General features: G+C 37.5%; 1 protein-coding gene across 3 annotated transcripts in view; it reads left to right on the top strand.

Annotated features, from left to right (window-relative positions):
* LOC129762074 (octopamine receptor Oamb) overlaps positions 1–22,986 on the top strand; it is a 336,413-nt gene extending 313,427 nt beyond the window's left edge. For all 3 annotated transcript variants that reach the window (XM_055760061.1, XM_055760060.1, XM_055760059.1), the window contains exon 7: positions 15,592–22,986. In XM_055760061.1, coding sequence (XP_055616036.1) covers positions 15,592–16,466 — 875 coding nt within the window. In that variant the 3' untranslated portion in view covers positions 16,467–22,986. The remainder of the gene's footprint in view (positions 1–15,591) is intronic.
* Positions 22,987–23,310: the final 324 nt, after the last annotated feature.

Genomic DNA, 23,310 nt, shown 5'->3' with positions numbered 1-23,310 from the left:
GATGAAAGATGTTCTGTTTCGATGATTGGTGACCGACAAGCAGCAGAATCGACGGATGCTTCAGGGTTCGTGTCACTGTTAATGGGACCAATTTCAGGAAGCGAAGAAGCGAAATTACAGCCGTACTTGCCTGAGGTAGCAAGTTAGAAGACTCCCTCGCCAGCTCCAGACACAGGAACGGAATGTCTTGGATGGCAGGAACAGTCGGCGGAGAGACGACACCGGCACTCGACTGTGTCGGGCGACTTGGGAGTTTCCATCATGCTGTTTTGTGTGCATTCCGTTGGGAGTAACCATGGGCGACCGGATGGATGGTAATTATGCGACGTTGTCATACTTGGTAACCAGATGTGACTGGAATCGTAACGAGTATCAGGTACGAAATTGAAGTATAAGGAATTGTACTCGCCTGCACTAAAGGGCTGGAAGACCCCTTTTCCATGCCAAAACACAGGTCCGGGACGACTGTTGACCGTTGACGGGAAGGACACGACTGTGATGGAGGGATAAGGGCCTTCCAAATGGCTTATATTGTTGCGTCCCGGGCTGGAGGAATCAAACTCGTTATAGGCGTGATCGGAGGTTGTGTAGTTTCTGGTGGCAGCAACAGTGTTGTTGGCTTCTTGTGCTTCGGTGGAAATGGAAATTTTTGGGAGCCGTAATCTTCGAACTCCCGAAACAGCAAACCTTCGGGCCATGTTGATGGATCCAGTGCTTTTTCTCTGGTCGAATGGTCGAGGCCAATTTTAAAGGATAGGAAAGTAAGAGATTCTAACTCTCTACCCTTCGGGATGAGCTTCGCCACGGAAATATTATCTTCAATCCCGAGATTGGCTTTGACCATAGCCGACCATAGCCTGCAGTATAGTGAAACTGCATTGAATAACGGTGAGTCTTTGTCCTTTTACAAAATTCTTTGCACCGAGTAAGGGTAAGGTGACATTGGCTCGGAGTACGCACGAAAATTTGATTGTACGAAAAGAAACAAACAATTTTGTTCAATAGAAGTTAGCGAATCAATGTAACCACACCAATACAACTCAATGTGGTTGTTTACTCTCACTATTGCATACAATTCGTACGACCACTTTTCTGCATCCAGTGTCACCGCCGCCTAACCAGTAACCACAGCAGTGGAACTCCATCTAATAGCGAATTCGTTTTTGTTCAGTTTCAACCTCAGTGCCGCACTAACTGCTGTCAAAACGTTTTTTTTATTCAGTCAGTTTCGCACTCAGTGTCGCACTGGTTCGCCCCGAAAGCTGTTAGTTTCGCACTGAGATGTTTCACGGGTTGGCACTCGGGTTCACCAATACAACTATACCGAACTGTCAAGTTCCGAGTATATTTTGGAAAATCTAAAAATAAAAACTATGAAGATGAAAACCCTGCTGCTTTTGCTTTTGTATTATTGGAATCGTAATCCAATTCGGATTCTGATTTTGAAAGTATATTCGAGCAGACGGCATTAAGCTACGTGTGCTTTCATTGGGAGGCGAAAATAATTATGGATATTCAGGTGGAATAAACCTGCTTTCAAAATCAAAATTATGAATGAAAATTTACTTTAATTATTATCGAATATTTATTTCATGTGATGAAATAAGAGGGTTTTTTTTCGATATCACAGAAACATATTGAACGAAAACTGTGGCTAATGATGATTTTATATTATAATAGTAATTATTTGTGGAAAAACCAGGAAATGCATCGACAAATGGTTAAGTAAGTGTCAGAACTACATGTTTTAAGTAATAAAACAATATGAAGTGAAAACATTCATTCAAACTTTTATATTTTTACACTGCACTTGGCCCTGCTGATCTGATAGAGAATAATTTACCTCCCAAGCATTAATATCGCCATTAGACGTCGACACTGTACATTTATCGTCGCGAATATAAACAAATCAGACTATATAACGCACACCAACAAAACACCGCATTCGTGAAACTGAAAACGTTTTTTTATTACAGAGTCAGTTTGGCACTGACTCAGTTTTAAAAACGAATTCGCTATAATTCACTCACTAAAAAGTGTCCACATATTCATCGCTTGTTTACGTGAAGAATATATTTTTTTCAGGTACACTTGATTTGAGAGTGTAAGGATTTCTAGCTGTCTTGACGCAAGGTCTTTAATAAAGAATGATAAGATGGGAAGGTTTATATAAACATGTTTATAACTACATAAGTTTATTCAAATATTAATATTGCTCTTCTTCAACTACTCAGTGCAATTTTATTAAAATTGAAAGAGAAATTAAAAAGGGAATGTTTTTTTTCAATATTTTTTTGAGATGGTTATTACAAACTCATGATTACCTTTGCTTTATTATTTAACCCCCATTATTTGTTAATTTTTCCTGCTTTTTGTTCTTTGACCTATCATTTTGACAATTCAATTTGAGAGGTTTAAAAATGCGACAAGATAGAAATTTGGTGTTAAAGAGTGGAAAATTAAGTGGCAAACTTTCTAAGCTTTATGATTAAAGTTTTTCGGTGGTATTTAATTTCTGAGTTTGAATGACCGATTGAAGTTGACTCATAGAAGAGTAAGATTATATTTGACATGTCGATTTTTGAAATCGACTCAATGGTTGAAAAGTTTTGACGTTTTGGAAGAAATCTCACTTACTTAATCAGCAAAAGGCCCCAGTGGCATGTGCTGTACACAAAAGTCGTCTCCATTCACATGAATTTTATATTTTTTTCCAATTCTTACCTTTCAATCTTATTTTAAGGATCAACATATCATATCTTTCTAATAATCCGCAAACATGCATAGTAGTAACTTGAAAAAACCGAAACTCATAAACGACAAAAAGGGTCTTCGATTGTATATTTTTTACAATTTTACAGTATCTATTCGTTTATTGGTGCCTTTTTAGTTGGAGTGCTTTTTAATTGGCGGTTTGATAGTTGGAGTACGCGCCGATCAAAAAGCAGTCATCCGTCATAATTGTATCTTAGTTTTACTCTGTTGTTCCAATGCCATTTTTATTAAAGGGTCTTTGAATGTTACACTCAATTCAAAAATTAAGGCACAGTGTAAAAGTTTTTAGTTTTGCAGTTTGTTCGACAAATGTTTTCGTTTAAAAATATATATACAAATATAAAGTGAATTATATCACATCCACTATTCAAGGAAGTTAATGATACTTATATTTTCTAGCATCAATCCGAATACAGTAATCCTAATAATTATTATGGCCGCATTGAAAGACATGAAAAACAACAAGAAAAACGCGAACTTTGAAATTTGTGAACTATTGCTATATTACTTCAGCCATTCCATGCCAAACTGATATAGTGGTTTTCAGATTTTCGTGGAAATTGGTAGCTTTTTTTCGTTATGGTAAAACATTGAATCTTTTTTTTTTTTTTGGGTGTTTCCATTTTTTTCACTTTTCCCAAAAATGACTTTTATCATAACTTTTGAACCACTAAGCCGATTCAGATGATCGACACATCAAATTGAAGTTAATTAGCTCAAACTTGCAAGAAATTTGAATTTTGTTTTCGTAATTATTGATTTATCCATTTTTTATTGTTTACATGGTTTCCAACAGTGCTATAATTTTCTATATTTTTTCTTGAAAACTGAGGATTTTTACACATTTACATGTTTTACTCAAAATTAGATGTGTTCTTTTTCCTTTTTTAAGTTATAATTTTATCCGAGATGATCGATATATCGAATTGAAGCCAATGAGCTAGAATTTCTTGGAAAACTCAAAATTAGATGTGTTCTTTTTTCTTTTTTAAGTTATAATTTTAACCGAGATGATCGATATATCAAATTAAAGCCAATGAGCTAGAATTTCTTGGAAAAATTGCACTTGCGAAAAAACATAATTTTGTTTTCGTGATTAATAATTGTATCTGTTTTTTTAATGTTTACATGGTTTCGGGACAAAAGGACCTATATTTTTTTATATTTTTTCTTGAAATCTGAGGTTTTTTTTACTTAACGCTTTAAAACTATGTCGATTATCTGACTCGATTCAGTAGATAAAAAGTTATGAATTTTTGAAAAACGAAATTTTAGGAAAAAAGGAGAAAAATGATTTTTTGAACCATCGGTTAAACTTGAAAAATCATAATTTAAAAACAAAGAACACATTTTTAGATATGTTATCTATAAAATTCTCAGCTTTCGAGAAAAAATATAAGTATTTTTGGAAAATAGGGAAAAAATAGATTTTTCGAATCACCCTAAAATGGAATGGGATCTAATATTTTGCGATAAGGAATAAAACTACCAATTTACACAAAAATCTGAGAACCACTATATCGGTTTGGCATGGAATATATATAACACTAAAAAATATAGTTTGGTGTTAATTTCCCCGGCAACTAAAAAGCTGATTACTAGAAAATAATTGATGTTAACGTTTCATTACCTTGTAGATTCTAGATACAATACCAACAGAGGGTATTTAAAAAAAATGGCCTTTTACGGGGTGTGTTCGAAACTGAAAAAAACACCATATTTTTATGTTGCTTTTTAAGCGTACATATATTACGTACAAATAATGTATCATTCAATTTATTTCGATAAGAATGCTTGAAAAAATTTCAACTGATGCTATTACCACATATTAATTTTTTTATTCGATGTCCAGTTTCTATGGCGAAGCTTCATTCGTAAATTACCCATTTGTCATCATTGGTGGAATACGACCATAAATGTTGTTATGAATAGCACAGCAAGTTATGATTACAATACATATGGTTTTTTTTATAATGCAAATATTAACGACATTATACATAAACCGATAAAAATGCATTGTCATATTTGTCCACATCACTTTCAGCGTCTATATATACATATTTTATTCAATTTTCAGTTCGTAATTTCTATCCCATTCGACGTGTTTATCATGATGATGCTAACAATAATAACATTGTATACGAACCTCCCACCTTATATATGACGTCTCCCACCGTTTTAGAGACATCCTAACATTATGTTCATTTTTTAGAGCGTAAACCATCTGTCAATTTTTTCACTGTTTACATTTTCTTGCCACAAATCGTTGCCACTTTTTTCTCTCATGTTCCACTTCTCTTCTCTGCAGTAACCTAGTAACCGTTGAGGATTAGCTGTCAAGATCTCTTTCAGAACAAGCTTGACTTGGAGCCAATTCTCAGGGTAGCTGAAAAGAAAATCCTAGATATGAACGAATGAGGTACATATGAGGTGGAGTAGTAGGCAGAGTATATTTGGATTAGTGAACAAAATATGGTGTTGTCATTTTTCATATCATATGTCATGAGCTAAGATGTTCATGAAATCTTCTAGCTGATTGTTTTTTAATAGATGACAATTGTATTGTGACTTACTTCCATCATTTAAGGAGAAAAAACGACTAGAGAATAGTCGTATTCTTAGTCCTCGGGAATAGCAGAACTTTCAATGAAATGTTGCTTAATTGTAATGTATTTTCTCAAATCACGCACACCGTCACAGCTTTGAGAATATCATCATCGCGAAAATAACGAAAATTTGTTTGTTTCTATGAATGCGAGAAAGTGAAAATGACGTACAAAAATATCACTTTAATTCATCTTTTCCGATATCATTCCACGAATATCTACTGCACACTGTCACATTATACTTGTATTCAGTGGGAACTCCAAGAAAAGATCTGTTTTTAATTAATAAAAAACAACTTGCGAAAATAGCGTTTTCACATAGATGTGGACGGCAATTGAATCTAAACACAAATATTGACGTCACTATGTGAAAAGTAGCTATGGCTGCGCATGCTATCACGCACACTTCGCTCGTAAATTCTGCCATCTGCTCCACCTAATAATCCTGCTCATGGGATATGAACAGAAATTATAATATGGGGTAAGTTTAAAGGAATTCACGGTTTTGACGTAAGACTGCGTCTTTTGGAAACATATTGGGGTGCAATTTGAAAAATGAGATGAGATTTTTGCGTCAATCGATTTGGGCACATTATAATAATTTATTACACTGAAGAAAATAGTATATATCATGAAATTAAACTGGCACTGGGAGAGTCTATGGGCTAGAACCGGACTCGATCTGGAACTGACACAAAAAATCATAATCAATCGGCTTCAATATAAAGCCCAGATATCATCAAAGCTTCAATCCTTTAAACAAAAAGGGTCATAAACCTCGCGGACAAAGGCCCAAATAGCCAAAGGGTAATTTACGTATAGTGTATAAGGTATCTTGCAGCCTCTTTTATCGCAGCATCCAAAGGTTTGTATATCAATAGTGCACATCAAAAAGAACCTTTCTTTATTATACTCTTAGCTAGTCGTGCCGATAGCCACCGGTCATCTCATATAAAACACACCGTAAAAATGTACAAAAGAACACTTGAAATAAATCTGTCGAACCAAACGCATCTCTCGTATTATATCTCGCAAAGATCTAATCATTTTGTCGCGCATTTAAACCGCTTCTCGCCGAACAGTGTCGCAAATAAATTTACATTTGTCGTGTCGAAACAACTCCTGAAAAAAAAAAAAAAATTTTTTTGCCCGTAACATTTTTGTGTGTAAATTCTCACGTTTGACATGTTCTTGACATGTTTCTAAATAGAGAAAAGTTAGCAGAGCAATTAAAATGCGTTGATTTATACAAAAAATGTAACGAATTGAACATTAATATTATTTTTTCAAAGAAAAACGTGAAAAAGTTATTGTTCGAAAAACTTTTTCCATGTAAATGTGCCCATCGTCCGATGTATGAGAAACTTGTTGGAAATTTTAAGGGCTATTTATATATATTTTTGCAGAATTTTAAAAGCTTATGTTTTCGAGAAAAATAAATTTTAATTATTCAAAATATTTTTTTTCAATGAAATTTTATTCCAAAAATTTCTTTGGTAATTTTAATTGAAAACCAAAATAATTTCCTACATTCCATTCTTTGACTAAAATTTTGTAGGTCTGATAGATTGTTTTGTAGGTTTCGTTTTGAATTTAGAGTTAAGTTGGATAAGTTGATAAAGTTGGTCGGATAAAGTTGGTCAGAGAATGAAATGTAGGAACTTACTTAGGTTTTCATTAAAAATGATCAAAGAATTTTTTGGAATATATTTCATTGTAGAAAATAATTGAAAAATGAAATTCATTTTTATCAAAAAAATATGCTTTCAAAATTCTGAAAAAATAGATATAAATAGCCCTTGAAATTTCCAACAAGTTTTTCATACATCGGACGATGGGCACATTTACATGGAAAAAGTTTTTCGAACAACAACTTTTTCATGTTTTTCCCTGAAAAAATTCTATTAATGTTCTATTCGTTACATTTTTATGTATAAACTAGCTAACCCGGCAAACTTCGTCCCGCCCATTTACTTGATTAATTCTCGACTAATGCAGAAATTTGTGTTTTATTTGTATGGCAGCCACCCCTAAGAGAGGGGGGAGGGGTATCTAACCACCATAGAAACATTCATTGCACCCTAAAGTTTCCATATGCCTAATTTGGTTTAATTTGCTTCATTAATTCTCGGGTAATGCAAAAATTTGTGTTTCATTTGTACGGCAGCCCCCTCTAAGAGAGGGGGAAGTAGTATCTTAACACCATTGAAACATTTATTGCATCCTAAAACCTCCACATGCCAAATTTGGTTTCATTTGCTTGATTAATTCTCGAGTAATGCAGAAATTTGTGTTTCATTTGTATGGCAGCCCCCCCTTTGAGTGGAGGAAGGACTATCTAACCATCATAGAAACATTTATTGCACCCTAAAACTTTCACATGCCAACTTTGGTTTCGTTTGATTGATTAATTTCCGAGTAATGCAAAAAATTGTGTTTCATTTGTATGGCAGCCCCCTCTAAGAGAGGGGGAAGGAGTATCTTATCACCATAGAAACATTTATTGCACCCTAAAACTTTCACATGCCAACTTTGGTTTCGTTTGCTTGGTTAATTTCCGAGTAATGCAGAAATTTGTGTTTCATTTGTATGGCAGCCCCCCCTTAGAGAGGGGGGAGGGGTCTCAAAATATCACGAAAACCTTCCCCGGCCCCAAAAACCCATACATACCAATTTTCATGTCGATCGGTTAAGTAGTTTCCGAGTCTATAAGAATCAGACAGACAGACAGACATCACTCCATTTTTATATATATAGATAGATTATTAACTTTTCTCTATTTAGAAACATGTCAAGAACATGTCAAATGTGAGAATTTAGACTCAAGCAAAACATTAGTTTTTTCAGGAGTCTTCATACAAAAATGACTTATATTCCAAAAACTATAAAAGATAGAACGGTCTAAAGGAAAGATACAAGATACAAGGTCTATAACTTTGTTGAATACACTATATCACTATCTTGAATTTAAACAAAATTAGGATAAGTCGTTTTTTTTAAAGAAAACATGAAAAAGTTGTTGTTCGAAAAACTTTTTCCCTGTAAAAGTGCCCATCTTCCGATGTAAGGACGACTTGTTGGAAATTGTATGGGCTATTCATTTATATAATATATATTTTTAAGAATTTTTAAAAAATACGTTTTTGAGAAAAATGTATTTTAATTTTTAAAATAACTTTCTTGTCAGCGAAATTTTTCTCCAAAAAGTTTGTAAAAATTTAAACAATTTCCTAGATTTTATCCTTTGACATAAATTTTGTAGGTATCATAGATTTTATGTGATAAATTTTTGTAAAAAAATAAGAAAAAAAATTGGCTTTTCCAAAAAGTAGTCTTATTATTTTTCGAATATTCCAAGTATGCAAAGTTGCTTAAATGACCCATGTCTTTACACCCACAACGTTTCACTTCTATCTGAAATGGTGCTGCCAAAACTCAGGTGATAGTCTTGCTGCTTTGGGCCATTATAAATAAACAATGCTTCAACTTATATTCTAGTGTGTTGGTATTGGTGACTACCATACACTGCTTGATTTTCATATGTGTGTGTGCAAGCGCTGAGCGTAAACCAAAGGGTTTGTATTTTTCAAGTGTCAAGTTTCTATAAGACCAGTTACATCTTCCGTTGTTTTAGTTGTTTTGATCAATAAATCTGGAAAATGCCGAAGGGAAAAGTGCTCACGCAGAGAAAAGAAAGACAAATCGATGCAATTCATCAGGAAAATGTTGGTATCAGAGAAATTTCTCGTCGGATTGGACGATTCCACAAGTAGTGCTCAATTATTTGACGAATCCTCAAGGATAAGGTAAGAACGAGAGAGCTCCACGTAAATCGAACCCTATATATGTCTGTAAATTTACAAACATATTTGTAAATCTGGCATCCCTGGTGGTCTGAGAATTTATTGCAAGAAATCGCTTGAAAACATGCATGAATTTGCTTGAAAATGAAGTGGACTGAGTCCGCACCACTTAGATCGAACCTCTCTGACCGGGATAAGCGGGAAATAGCTAGAACAAATTCGAATTCCTCAAAATCGCATATGCAAATAAAGCAATATTTCAATTTAAATGAGATTCGTTCAGCAGCATTTGGTAAATAGTATTCCAACACGAATTTTCCAGGTTATTAGCCGAAATGGCAAAGCTGCCAATTATTGACATGTAAATCAGCCGATCGTTTTGAATTTTTCATTGATAATCCTTATGAATTTTGAAATGGTCTTATAGTAACTGGACAGCTGAAATGATCATATTTAAGCACAATAAATAAACAAACAACTATTTTGAACGAAATTGACGTTAGACATACTTTATTCTAAGCATTCAACAATGTGATTTTTTCCGTAGCACGGCGCATGGTTGTGTTTATTCAGCGTGGTGATAAAGCGGAATCTAAATGGATTTCGAAAAATAACATTAGTGAAAGTTAATCGTGATTGTTTTAGTGTCGGCGGTAGTTGGAAAAATGCTTGAACGAGAGGGATTTTTTCTTTTGTCTGTTGAACTTAACAGAGGGGACCAAGTCGCAAAATTAAAAATTTCGAGTTATTGATTGCATTAAGTCGAACGTTTTGTAAGCTACATTCCACATTTATCAGATTTGGAAAATCACGCGTACAGCAGGAACAATTTATCGAAATACTTTTGAAGGCTCAATGAAAACTCCTTATCGCACCAAACTTCATGCTCGTTTTTCTCAAAATCATAAAAACATCCATGGTCCGGTCTGACATAACATCGACCAATTTGCTTGTTGATGGATGTTCTATTCGGATAATGGAGTTTTGACAACCATAGACGAGTGCGGTAGATAGAAGTGATGTATTGTAAGCGCTAAGTTTGATTGAACCGGATCGAGACGACCGCTCTAAGTTTGATTAACACGAATCGCGATGACCGCTTTAGGTTCAACTGAAAGCGGATCGAGACGACCGCAAATTTTCTATTCATTTATGGGTAGATATGACGAAATGAAAGAAAATTATAAGAACGAACATACAATTATTAGTGCATTCCGCTAGGCTTTCCCCCCAAACGGACATGAAAATTCGGCAGTGTGGTGATACCGAAGATACAAGCTTGCTGCGGCTGCTCCTGTACTCACAATTATTGTTCAGGCCTCAAGGATTCACGAATTTTTGGGCACTAATAACAATTCATTTCAATGAAGAAAATAAATAATATATTTTATGAAATCTAACTATCGAACAATTGAAAATTCTCAAGCATTATCCAAATGATAACCCCGTGTCCTAATTGTTCATTTTTCAGAAGTAATCTTTGCCATCAGTTCCAGTATGTATGCATTCTGTAGAAATATGAAGACGGAACTGTGCAGTGAAATATGCGTATGTGCTTGATTTTCTGCTAATTTTTGCGAACGAACTGTTTGGAAACGAACTGATTTCGAACGAAATCAATTCAAGCGAATACTTTCAGTTTTCATTAATTTGAACCGTTTAGGAATTGAGGAATTGTAATGTATAGCATATCAAACAAATCTTAATAATGTCCGATTCAATTGGTATGCAAATCATCAGAATTCGTTCACAGTGAAAATAGTTATTAACGTTAATTTTATTTCATAGAAACGAGACCTATTTTCTGATTTGGCACCCTTCCTGAAACACGCAGTTCTACGTCAAAAGTTATCATCATCCACAAGCAAATGTACGTAGAGCACGGCTTACTTTGTTAATGTATGCTCATTCTCTCGATTTTAAATCTGAAATTTGGATTAGTCGATTTCATCCATGATATTTCACATTATCTTCTTGGATGGCACTAACGTTCCAAATGGAACTCTTGCCTTCTCAACGTAGTACTTGATTGAGATTTTTATGCTGAATACACGCCTTGAATGTTGTTACGAACCCAGCTTAGATAGCCGGGCTAAAAATAAATTTAAATAATCAAATATCAAAATTGTAGCGCAACGCGCACGTGGAAAACAAAATAATGCCATCAGGAGAAAAACCACATATTTCGTTTCCTTTTCCTCAATAGGAGGAAATATTTATTGCCGGCAATTAGCTAGATGGGACTTGGTACACCCCAATTTAAACCTTTTTAGTGGGGAGCATGTTTTGACAAGACCCACGGCGAGAACATTGTATGGGCCACGCGAAAGGTGATAAAAATTGTTTTGTTTGGGTCTCGTCCAGAGAAGGAATAGGGCAAATGAAATAGGACGCTAAACGCATGTGTTTGAGCGATAAGTGGCGCATAAATTTTGACGTACAAATTTAGGATAAGGGCCAGTGCGGTGAAAATTCAGTCTCAATCGAAAGAAATCGACGAAAATGACAAAGAATACCATTCGTCACCAAAGAAAGCATTGCTCGACCGCTTGAATTTGGCTAACCTTGTCAACTGAGATCCGAAAGGATTCATTGTCAAACTAACAATATTCCTTCTCATTTGAATGCGATGAATGCATTTGGCCGAACAAAAAAACAAATAATTCATTCTCACAACCTCGGCTTTCTGCATTGAAGTATGATTTCGGTCATATGGAGAGCATTTTCTAATGCCCCTTGCTCATGTATTAGCATCACACTCCCACAGTAATGCAAGGAGCGTAAGAATGAAAGAAATAAAAAATTCACTCTCGCCAGTTGTTCTTCTGTTTTTTTTCTGAAAACATACCAATGCATCGTCGGATGTCAATTGAGTGTCGGTCACTAGTTCAATTGATAGGGAGAAATGTAAATCACAAATAACAGCGTGACAAGCGGTTTGAATGAAGGTGTGGTTATTCAATCGAATGGAAGGGATACAGTGAGAAAAGATGTGAAACATGCCCGTACATCAAAGTAGCCAAGTAGCCAAAATCTTCACCAAATTGAGCCCCATTTAGCGATATCGAAGTACGGAAACAAATGAGATGAATTTTATGTAGCAAATAGGGAGGCAGATAACCGATGCGGTTTCTGTTATCTGAGTAGGAAAGTGAGTTCATTTCGCTCTCTCTTTCAATTTTAAGCTAGAGTAAGAATTCGTGTATATACAGTCCGGATTCTCACTCAATAAGTTTGTTCAATTCCTCAGTTCAGCTTAGTTAGACGAACCAAAACGTTCATGATGGCAAGGACATAAAAAGCTTAATCTTGGAAGCAAATCAAGAGGTATTTATTTCTCAAAATCAAGTTAACCATCAGGATCAAGTCAGCCGAGTCCAGCCAGCCGGACTCAACCAGCTGAGTTCAACATCCGCAGTGTCAGAACTCCTAATAGGGGAGGAGTTCGAAAACACTGGTAAGAATAACGAAGCAAACCACACCACTTACTTCACTCGGAGGAATCATTCTGGAGCCCTTGGAGCTTAGGTTGGTGGTTGCCCTAGTCAGGATTTATTGAAGTCTAGGGGCTTAGCTGACATACGCTGAACTAGCTGGAATGTACAGTGTTTTGAAAAACGAAGCTCGCAAAACCTATCAGAAGATTGAGTCGACTGGACACGTTCAAAATATGTCGAAAACTGGAAGGCCATGCAAAACATCTCAAGAATTGGACAAAATAACTGAACAAGGGTCTTTTGGAAAGTCCATGCAAAAATGAAAACAACCTAATTGTTCGGGGTCAACCTTTTTTTATTTTTCAACGTAGTCTTCTTCAAAGGTTAAACACTTCGTCCAACGCTGCTCTAGTTTGTTAATCCTTTTCGAATAGTAGGATTTGTTCAAGCCTGAAAAATAGCAACTCGGTCCTACAATCTTCTCCTTGTTTGAAAAAAATTATAGGAGGTTGTGTTCAAGACAAGACCGCATTGTTGACGTAGAACTACGCTGTAGTTTAATTCAAGTCGCTTGTTTATAACTGCGGATATTATACAGTATAACCATTCTACCAGTTTGGTCGCCCTGAAATGTTTTTTTTTTCTATTGTAGAATCATTTCACGATAATTGTTTGATGATTCATTCTTATGCTCGCAGAACAATACATGTTCGAGATAAGCGCAGCTGTCATCCTTAGTGGAGAATGTTTTGCTACTGGCAAGCGAAACCAAATCACATACAAAATTCCAGAACGACATTTAGTTTATTGGTGACTAAATAAGCGAAATAAACTCTAGCTGCACGCGAACCCAAATAAATTAATGACTTATTATAACTTATTGAATAACTTGGTATTCCCCAAATAATTTTTTGGTGCACACCCTTAACACCTACTTCACCATAGCGTCAGTTCAATGCACTGATACAATGTCAAAGGCACCAACGAAGCCTTTATGATGACAGAAAACAAACAATGTTAACTGCTTGGAAAAAGACTGAATATTTGCCTCAGCAGAGATTCATTACTAATACCCTAGCGTAAATAATTCCCTCCCGCTAGCTCGCCCAGCAACGGTGTAGCCCAGTTGGTGTCCTCACGAAGAATGAAGTTTGCCTCAGCAAGATCCACTATTTATACTCTATGCAAATAATCCCCTCTCGTTTTTCTTCTTTTCCTTTGTTCACGGAGACTTTGCATCTTACGTTGCTCGTCGATAAGTTGCTCGTTATTGACAGCTCTGTTCGGGAAAGCACATAAATGGACAGAACAAATGTATGAGGAAATGGGAATGCTTCTAATTTTCATCAATTTAAACCATATACCAACTATGGGATTGTAATGTATAGCATATCAATCAAACCTTAGGGAATTTCCGAATCGTTTGGTATGTAAATCGCCAGAATCCGTTCGCAGCAAAAATAGCTATTAACGTTAACTTTATTTCATAAAAACTTGACCTGTTTTCTGATTTGGCACCCTTAATGAAATGCGTAGTTCTACGTCAAAACGTGTTTCCTGCCAGCCATTTCATTAAATTGGGTCCCTGGGAGTCAAGTCTGGAAGATACGATGGATGTGTAACGAATTGGAGAATTATTTTTATTAATTTCGCGAGCAGTGGTGCTGTTGCGTTATCGTGATGGAAAAAAATCCACTCGACTTCCTCGATTCAATCGAATTCCAAACCCTTACTCCGATTTAAAATATTTGAACTATTTCAGAGAATCGGGAAAAAAAATAGTTTGAAATAGAAAAGGAATATGCAGGGATTTTTCAAGGATTTTTGACCAATATTTCGAAAAGGAATATAATAAAGCAATCTGAATTAAGCTAGAATTGAGTTCTCCGTCATTCTTGTCATATTCTATTCAGATACAAAGAAACAAAATAGAGGATAAATAAAACTCCACAGATTATGTACAAGAACTAAGTATGAGTCCGAGGCTTTGTAAATATATCATGGTTACTAACTTTTGTCACTAACTGTAACTATTGAAAAAATATAATTTTCTGTATTGTAATAGGGAGTGCCCAAATCGATCGGTGCAGAAAGCTCGTAAATCCATAAAAATAACTGGGTGCATATTCTCAAAATTGGACGTTTTTCGTGACGCAACCGTGTTTTTTCACTTTCCAAGGGTAATGTTGAAATTAAGATGGATTGTTAATAACTTATTACGGGCAATCCATGAGCCATAGTTTCATCAAAATGAAGCTGAAATGTATAACTGACGTTAAAAATGGGTAATATGTAGATATGCTTGATCAAGCGCATTTGCAGATCGGAAATCGGGTAGATAGAAACAAAAATCCCATTTCTGCATTCAACAAAAATGTAATTACAGGAAAAATACACCCACTGCATCAATCGCTGTCCGCAATTGCAATCACGTGATATGCGAGCAGCACGAACGGCGGAATCAATGACGAATTGAACCTCCGTCGTGGCGCAAATCTATATTTCAACCAGCAAACAACAATGGCAAAATTGGCAATCGAATGTGAATGCTATCATGCGGTGCTAAATCTCATTTCCATTTTCGGGACCATTCCAGCTGATGCCCGTTGCCTCCGTTGTCTCCCACATTCTACCACCCAACGCCCCCCTCCCTTACATCTGTTTCACAATATATGGGATGCTGTCTGGCGCTTTGTCCGTTGGAAAGTAAAACATGAATAATAGATGATACTCGGTCTGCAAATTGATGATATTCGATTCCAGAGGAGATGTGAATTTCGGTCAATTTGTGTGATTTTGAATATTGGTTCGTCGTAAATCTCTTCTCCCGTATGTTTGATCTGTTGGCGAGGGTTTGAAGGGAAAGTATTGGATTGAATTTCTGTGTTTTATTCCTGTTTCGATTGCTAACTAATATGGATGTTTTCTTTTTTCTCTTTCTACAAAATAAAAAAAACCCACATCGCACAGGTATCGGGAATCGCTTCGATGACAACCGGCTGACGCTGAGAATTCACCGCGGCCGAGGGTCAACGACGAGTACCCATGGGGTCACCACCAATCAAGCCCATCACGAGTCACCGCATAGCAACGGAAGCACCCACAGCACAAATACCAGCATCGGGAGTGCCTCCCCGGAACGGTTATCTCGCTACATGACCCGCTGCAGGAATCACGAGAAGATTAAGATCTCGGTCTCGTATCCCTCGACGGAGAATCTACACCACGGGACGGGAGGAGGCGAGTGCAGTAAGCTTCTGTATGCGGTGCATTATTCGTCGAACGGCGGGAAGGATCACACGACGTCGCATGTCTTCCGAAGGGCCTCGAAGGAGCAAAGCGGGCAATATCTGACGGTCGAGGGTCGGGAGCGGAATCTGCTTTCGCCGCGTTCCAGCAAGCGGATGGGCAAACGGAACATTAAGGCCTCGGTTAAGCGCTTTCGGATGGAAACCAAAGCTGCAAAAACGTTGGCGATAATCGTTGGTCTGTTCATCCTGTGTTGGCTTCCGTTCTTCACGATGTACCTGATAAGGCCCTTCTGCGACAACTGTATCAACGATCTGCTGTTTTCGATCGTGTTCTGGATCGGATACTGCAACTCCGCCATCAATCCCATGATCTACGCTCTGTTCTCGAAAGATTTCCGGTTCGCGTTCAAGCGACTCATCTGCCGGTGTTTCTGCTCGGTGGAAGCCATCCCACGGCCATCGAGTCGACGAGGCTCGGACATGTCCCAGATCCGGGTGCACAGTGGACGCAACTCCAGCATCTCGCCTTCGGCGGTGGCGGCCTCGCTCGGTGAGGACAGTGATCCGCTGGCGGATCTCTCGGACAGCAGATGACGATCGCTTGCCGCCAGCGTCAGCTCTAACTCCAGTCCGGGAGTGGGGGTTCGGAGCCAGCGGGTAAGTAGCTGTTCGTCAACGACAGCGGCGGCGGCGGCAACGGGAACAACCACTACGAAGGCCACCGCCCGGGCGCCCGTCTATGACATCTGTCATCCCCTTGTGATGGATAGTTCGGGGTTTGGGGCGTACGGGAGTGCCACTAGCTGTGGCAAGCAACCCGTTAAAGATACGTCCTTTGGGATCAGTCGTAGAGAGGAGGGGGTTTCTGGGAAGGAGAGTTAAGTGTTTGCGTGCTCTGATCGTTGCTTGTGCGTAGACTAAGGCTGTTTCATTTGCGTTGACTCGTAAATTAGTTCGGATATTGGAGTTTTCGATAACTCTATCTGATTTCTGTTGCAATTTCCGGGGCTACGTACTTTAGCTGATATGACATGAAAAAAGATCCACTTCTTATTGAAAACCTTCAATAAGATATCTCTTTGATTAGATATTGGAAGTCACAAAACAATAAAATAAACAACATTATTTCATAAGAATAAGTTCAGTCTAACGCAACTTAAATCAAAGTTGAACAAGTTTCAACTGCCTGATTCAACCAACCAACAGTTTCAACTGAAACTCGATAACTCCTCCTTATTTTGAATCACTTTTATCATGGAGACTCTCTTCTTCGATACCTACTTCATTGTCTTGTTAGTGACGAGAACCTTGGTTTTCTGTTCACAGTTGTGAACCCCTTGCCAAATCAAAAATGCCATGACAAATTTATCAGCGGAAACAAACTTAAATTTGCAGAGGACATCTCCTCTGGCAGTGACCTTATAGAATTTAAGACCAAAATCCATCTTCACATACATTCCGTCATCCATCAGTATGCATATTTCGTACATCGTCAAAACATTGTTGCACAATTTACGAACGCGTCGTTTGTCCATCAGATTTTGCTTCAGCGTCCTGTTTGGGTGCTTGCAGGCACGAAAATTACGATAACCTTCTCGCATACGGATTCTCCGGATGATACTTTGATTAGAGTTGGGTTTTTTGGAGATACAGGCAAACCTTTTTTTATGCGGGGGATAGGCGTGCAAAACTTCACAAGCAGCTTTAAAAAATCGTGTTCGGTACACATGTTGAAAAAAAAACTTTTTTTGTGCGGTAGATAGGGACCGCATAAAAAAAGTTTCCCCCAAGAAAATAACTTATATCCACGCCACTCACCGTTCAGTTTCCTTTTGTTTCCCTGCTTTGCGATGGAACACTTTGCTTTTTCGGTTGCGCGTGGCTGTTTTGTGCTTTCAGTTGCATGTCGAAACGTGTTGCTGCTAGAAATCATGTCATGCAAAAACTTAGAAAAACTTAGAGCATTTGATGAGAGGAGAGGAATGATCTCAGAAGTGGATAATTGACACGCAAATAAGCTTTTTTCGCACTGAAATGCATATAAAACGTCGGAAAAAACTAAATGGACGATAACTTCGTCAAATATGCTTCTTTTCATACACCGCACAAAAAAAAAATCGCACAAAAAAAACGCACAAGAACAGAAAATCGCACAAAACAAAAATCGCACAAAAAAAACGCACAAAAACAGGTTTTACTGTATCGTAGTCCGAGTGTCCCGGGGTAACCTTAATTGTTGTCAATATCTTCAACCTCAGCTTCTGATCGTAAGTTCCACTACTCTGATCCATTCGAACGGCAGTTTTACGTTCACGGGAACGTTTCAGCACATCATATCCTCTTTCAGCGATTTTGTAATTTTAGTACCTGACCACGCAAGATTTTTAATGTGGATGTTCAAAATCAAATTCCTTCTCTCAGCTTCAACTCTGTACAGTTTTTTTTTCAAAATAGAGCGAATCAACGTGATCTTTTTTCCCGTTGGAAGATAAAGGTTTTTCCCAACAATTTGCTGTCAAAAAGTTTCAGATACGCCTACTTCGACCGCTGCTATAAAATGAACAGTAATTCCGGATTTTAAATGTTTCAAGCTCAAAACATTTGTTGTTTAGTTTTTTGGGTTTACGTGTCCCATTTTTATTCCTGAACTACCGCTCCGAATCACATTTCGGACACTTTGTTCTAATATCTTGAAATGCTTAATGCACTGATGATATAACTTTGGTTTCACTATCACTTCATTTGAGAATTACATTTGAATTATTGCATAGTAGAAAAAACTAGAAGTGGGTTATATCTTCGATATAAGCGCAAGGTGGACGTAGGACTAACGTTGACTTAGAAATCAACAAGTTACAGGCATATACATCTTAGACGTTTCATCTTTCGAATAAAGTGATTATCATACCACTTCGTTTAGCCGGAAAAGAATTATTAACGTTCAAAGGGGAAATCGATTCCTCCTCGCGTTTAGAGGCGAATGAACTGAAAAGTTTAAACCCTCTTAAAGCCAAAAACAAGAAGAAGAAGAAGATTCCTCCTCGGAAATAACCAGCGCAAATAGTACCCACTCCCCCAAGCCCCGACAATTGGAATCATCGTTGATCCGGAGCAGGATTATTATTGCTTGAGAAGGAATGGATTCCTCCTCGGAATTACACAGCGAAAATAAGACCCCCTTCCCAAAAATTCCAACTTCCCAATAACGACGATCGATTGCAGCATTCGTAAACAAATAGTTTTATAACGCTGTTTTTATAAATGTGATTTCTTCGATATGTAATATAATATCCACTTTGATCATATCCACTACACCGTATCATACCATATCAAATCCATAGTCAATCCGAGTACAATAGAACTCGCTGCTTGCATCTAATTTTCTATGCTAATTTCCCCTGGCTCAATGGTTTTGAAATCTGTGTTAGGGAAACATTCCGATTTGCAGAAACGCATGCGAGTACAACAGTACCCGCAGCTCACATCTATTTTGCAGTGCCGATTTTCCCATGCTTCATGATTTTGAAGTCTGTGTTAGGGAAACATTCCAATTTGCAGAAACGCAACGGGTACAAAAGTACCCACTGCTTGCATCTAATTTGCTATGCCAATTTCCCCTGGCTCCATGGTTTTGAAGTCTGTGTTAGGGAAACACCCATCCATTCCAGTGATCGTACCTCAATCGTTGCGCAATTATAACTGAGTGGATTTCCGAGCGGCACTCGCTTATATACGATTGGTGTGATTTCAATAGCCTGTTTTGAAAGTAGTTTTAGGGCTATTGAAACAAATTTTTCATAAATTCCCAATTCCCATCATAAAGTAACAAGCATATAACGCGTAGACATTTTATCTGTCGAATGAATTGTGTATTATACTATTTCGTTCAGTTGTTTAGGAGCTATTAACGCTCAAAATCTCGTTCTCCGGCGTAACGCTTTCGTTTTCGAAAGTTTGATTTTACACCCCAGTATAGAAATTAAAGACGTAGTCCTACGTCAAAAAATCCTTTCAAAATCCAAAATCCGCTCATTATCGTTTGTGTTTGTCGTTTGCTTAGCGTGAGCAAGTAGAATTTACCCCTTCATCAATATTTAAATTACTCTCGTGTTTCATCAGTTCTCATCATCGTTATCAGGTTACTGTGATTGCTTGGTAAGTGTTTCGCAGTTGACTATAAAATATAATTAAGCGTAATGTAATTTTCGTTCAAAAAATCACAAAATTAAGTGTCCGAAATTTGAATTCAATCTGTCCAAAATTTGATTTTTTGTATAAATAGTGTCCGAAGTTTGATTATTATTCGTTTGATTTGAAAAGCATTTTATTCGATGATTTTTTTCATATTTTCAATCAAATAGGTACAAAAGTAGAAAACTTAAAAGCATATTGAACTAATTTATTTAAAATATCAACCAAATAATACCTGTGCATAAAGTTGGGATCTGTTTTCTGCATCATATGCCTTAAGCGTCCGAAATATGATTCAGAACGGTATTTGGTCAGCCTACCTCTGATGGGTTTCAAAACAAAGATGCCTGGGGGAATCTTTGTGCAGACCACTTATCTTTGTGCAGACTGGAATGTTTCCCTAAAACGTGCTTCTAAACTGAGATGTCTGGGAAAATCGCCATTTCCGATACTAAAGGTGAATGGACTTTCGCGGTTCGAGAACTACGTAAACATGAGAAGTGCAATAATTTCAGAGGGAAATGTAAAATAGAATGATCGTTTGACAATCCTTCCGTTCACATATTTTGGTAGTTCTAGGCATCATATCAGACATATAAGGACGGTCATCAAATCTATTGTAACGAAGAACATAATCTATAACAATGCATAAATTGATCTTACATGGCAACTGTTCAAACTTTTTACTTACAATTCAAATATGTTGAATTAAATTGAATTTTGAAAATTGTTTTATTCAATCGATATTTTAATCAATACAATACAAATTTTTACTAAGACAACGGTTGTCCTACCTTAATCTTGAGGTTATATCTTAGACATAACCCTCCCATTTTTTTACAAATAATGTTATGGTAGATAACGACAGCGTCTGGAAAATGCCACACAAAAGTGTCAAAATTTGAAAAAAAAATGGGTGGGTTATATCCAGAGTTGCCAATAATATTTTTCAAAAAAACTGGAAGATGGCTCCTAAAAAAACTGGAAGAAAACTGAATCCTGAAAAATCGCTTTATTTTAAGAAGTTCTGCTTTGAGTTATTCAAATTTTTTTATCTATTCCAGTGCTTGAGAAATAGACCTTACTTCGAAGCTTCGTGTAATATTTACATGTAGCTCATGAATAGCGAAATGAACCATTAATTAACCATTCGAGCAGATCAAAATAACGTTTCCCACCACTCGAACATTACTGTGAAACAATAGTCGAGGAATTTCTATTGGTTTCAGAGGATTTCTCTCGGTAATCCTCTCAGGTTACCTGAAGATAACTCTCCTCCGTCGCGATTCAATTTCTATAAAGCTAGAACATAGCTCCGGGATGATTGTTTCTGGAGGAGTTCTCTCGGCTTCTCAGAAAGATAACTATATCCCTTCGAGATGGAAATTCAATATAGATGAATAACGGAATATAACGCCGGTCCGGTTGATTTTAGAATTCTTCCGGTTATCTTGTTATGTTTCCCAAAGATAACTCTTCGCCGTCGCGAATGGAGTACTATAAAGCTATGAATAACGTATTGCCGGGACGATTGATTTTAGAGAAGTTCTCTCGGATACCTTCTCAGGTTTTAATTGTGAGAAGCTCTTTTGGATTGGATGGAATGGATTTCGATTGAGGAAGATACAGCCGGTCTAATTAATTTTACAGGTTTTCCTTTTTAGGTTACCTAAAAATAATCTTTGTCGCATGTTGCGACACATGAGATTTTCGGATTTTCATTTCGTTGAAGGGTCGATTGATGTAAACGGAATCAAGATTACTTGGGTTTAATATTCATATCAATTAAAGTCAATGGACCACATTGATCATATGATCTTCTAAACTTCAGAATGAATTGGAGGACCTATTACATATAATGCTTATATAAACTCAAAGTCAGCAGAGCACGCGGGCTCTATGAACCATTTAGGGTTAGATTTCTTGCTATGAACATTGCACCAGTCGTTGTTGAAATGGTAGATCAATTGATCTGAACTTCAGCATGTTTTGGAGGACCTAGAACATATAATGTGTAAAGGGTGTGTCACATCAAATTGCATCACGGAAAAAACGCTGTAGAAATTTAATTTTTAGGAATTATATCTTCAGCTTTCGCTTATAATCAGATAAGAGTGTATAGATCACGTTGGCCATGCTTCACTGTCAATTTTTCGTAAATTTGGAAAAATGTCGTCGAACGAAAAAGAGCGTCGTGAATTAATCCTGCGCACTCATTTCGAGAATCCGGAGTTGTCACATCGGGACATCGGTAAGATGCTGGGAATCGTCCAATCCACGTTCAGCAGAGTACTGAAACGGTACTTCGAGAACCTAACCATCGACCGGAAGGTGAAGAACGGCAAAAATGGATGCTCCGTCAGTGAAAAAGATCACAAGCGCGTAGTTAAGCAGTTTAGACGTGATCCGAGAAGTTCGGTCCGGGATGTCGCCAATAAGCTGAATTTGTCAAGTTCATTCGTCCAGCGGACCAAGCAGCGGGAGGGCCTGCGTACATACAAGGTTCAGAAGGTTCCTAACCGCGACGAAAGGCAAAACATGGTGGGGAAGACGCGAGCCCGGAAGCTGTACACCGAAATGCTGACGAAGCCGCATTGCCTGGTAATGGACGACGAAACCATGTCAAAGCGGACTTTCGTCAGCTGCCGGGCCTGTTTTTCTTCTCCGCAGAGGACAAATTCAGCGTTCCGGAGGAGATTCGCAAGCAGAAACTATCCAAGTTTGCCAAAAAGTACATGGTGTGACAAGCGATCTGCTCTTGCGGAAAGCGGTGCGCCCCCTTCGTGATGACCGGCACGGTAAACGGGCAGGTTTACCTTAAGGAGTGCCTACAGAAGCGCTTACTACCACTATTGAAGCAGCACGAGGGCCCGACCATCTTCTGGCCGGATCTCGCTTCGTGCCACTATTCAAAGGACGTGTTGGAGTGGTACGAAGCCAACGGGGTCACCTTCGTGCCAAAGGAAATGAACCCGCCCAACGCGCCGGAGCTTCGCCCAATAGAGAAATATTGGGCGATTATGAAGCAGGCCCTCCGGAAGAACCCAAAAGTTGTCAAATCGGAGGCGGACTTCAAGAGAAAATGGATTTCTGTTCAAAAAAAAAGCTACAGCCTGACGTTGTACAGAACCTTATGGACGGGGTAAAGAGGAAGGTGCAAGCATACGGGCTTGGGCTCGAAGTATGAATAAAAAGAAAATGCCAATAGTTGTTTAATAGTTTTTATTTTACTGTCTAAAATTTTCAA

Source organism: Toxorhynchites rutilus, chromosome 1, assembly GCF_029784135.1.
Source record: "Toxorhynchites rutilus septentrionalis strain SRP chromosome 1, ASM2978413v1, whole genome shotgun sequence".
Classification (NCBI taxonomy): domain Eukaryota; kingdom Metazoa; phylum Arthropoda; class Insecta; order Diptera; family Culicidae; genus Toxorhynchites; species Toxorhynchites rutilus.
Note: the sequence above shows the minus strand (reverse complement) of the source record. Positions and strands in the feature narration are given on the sequence as shown.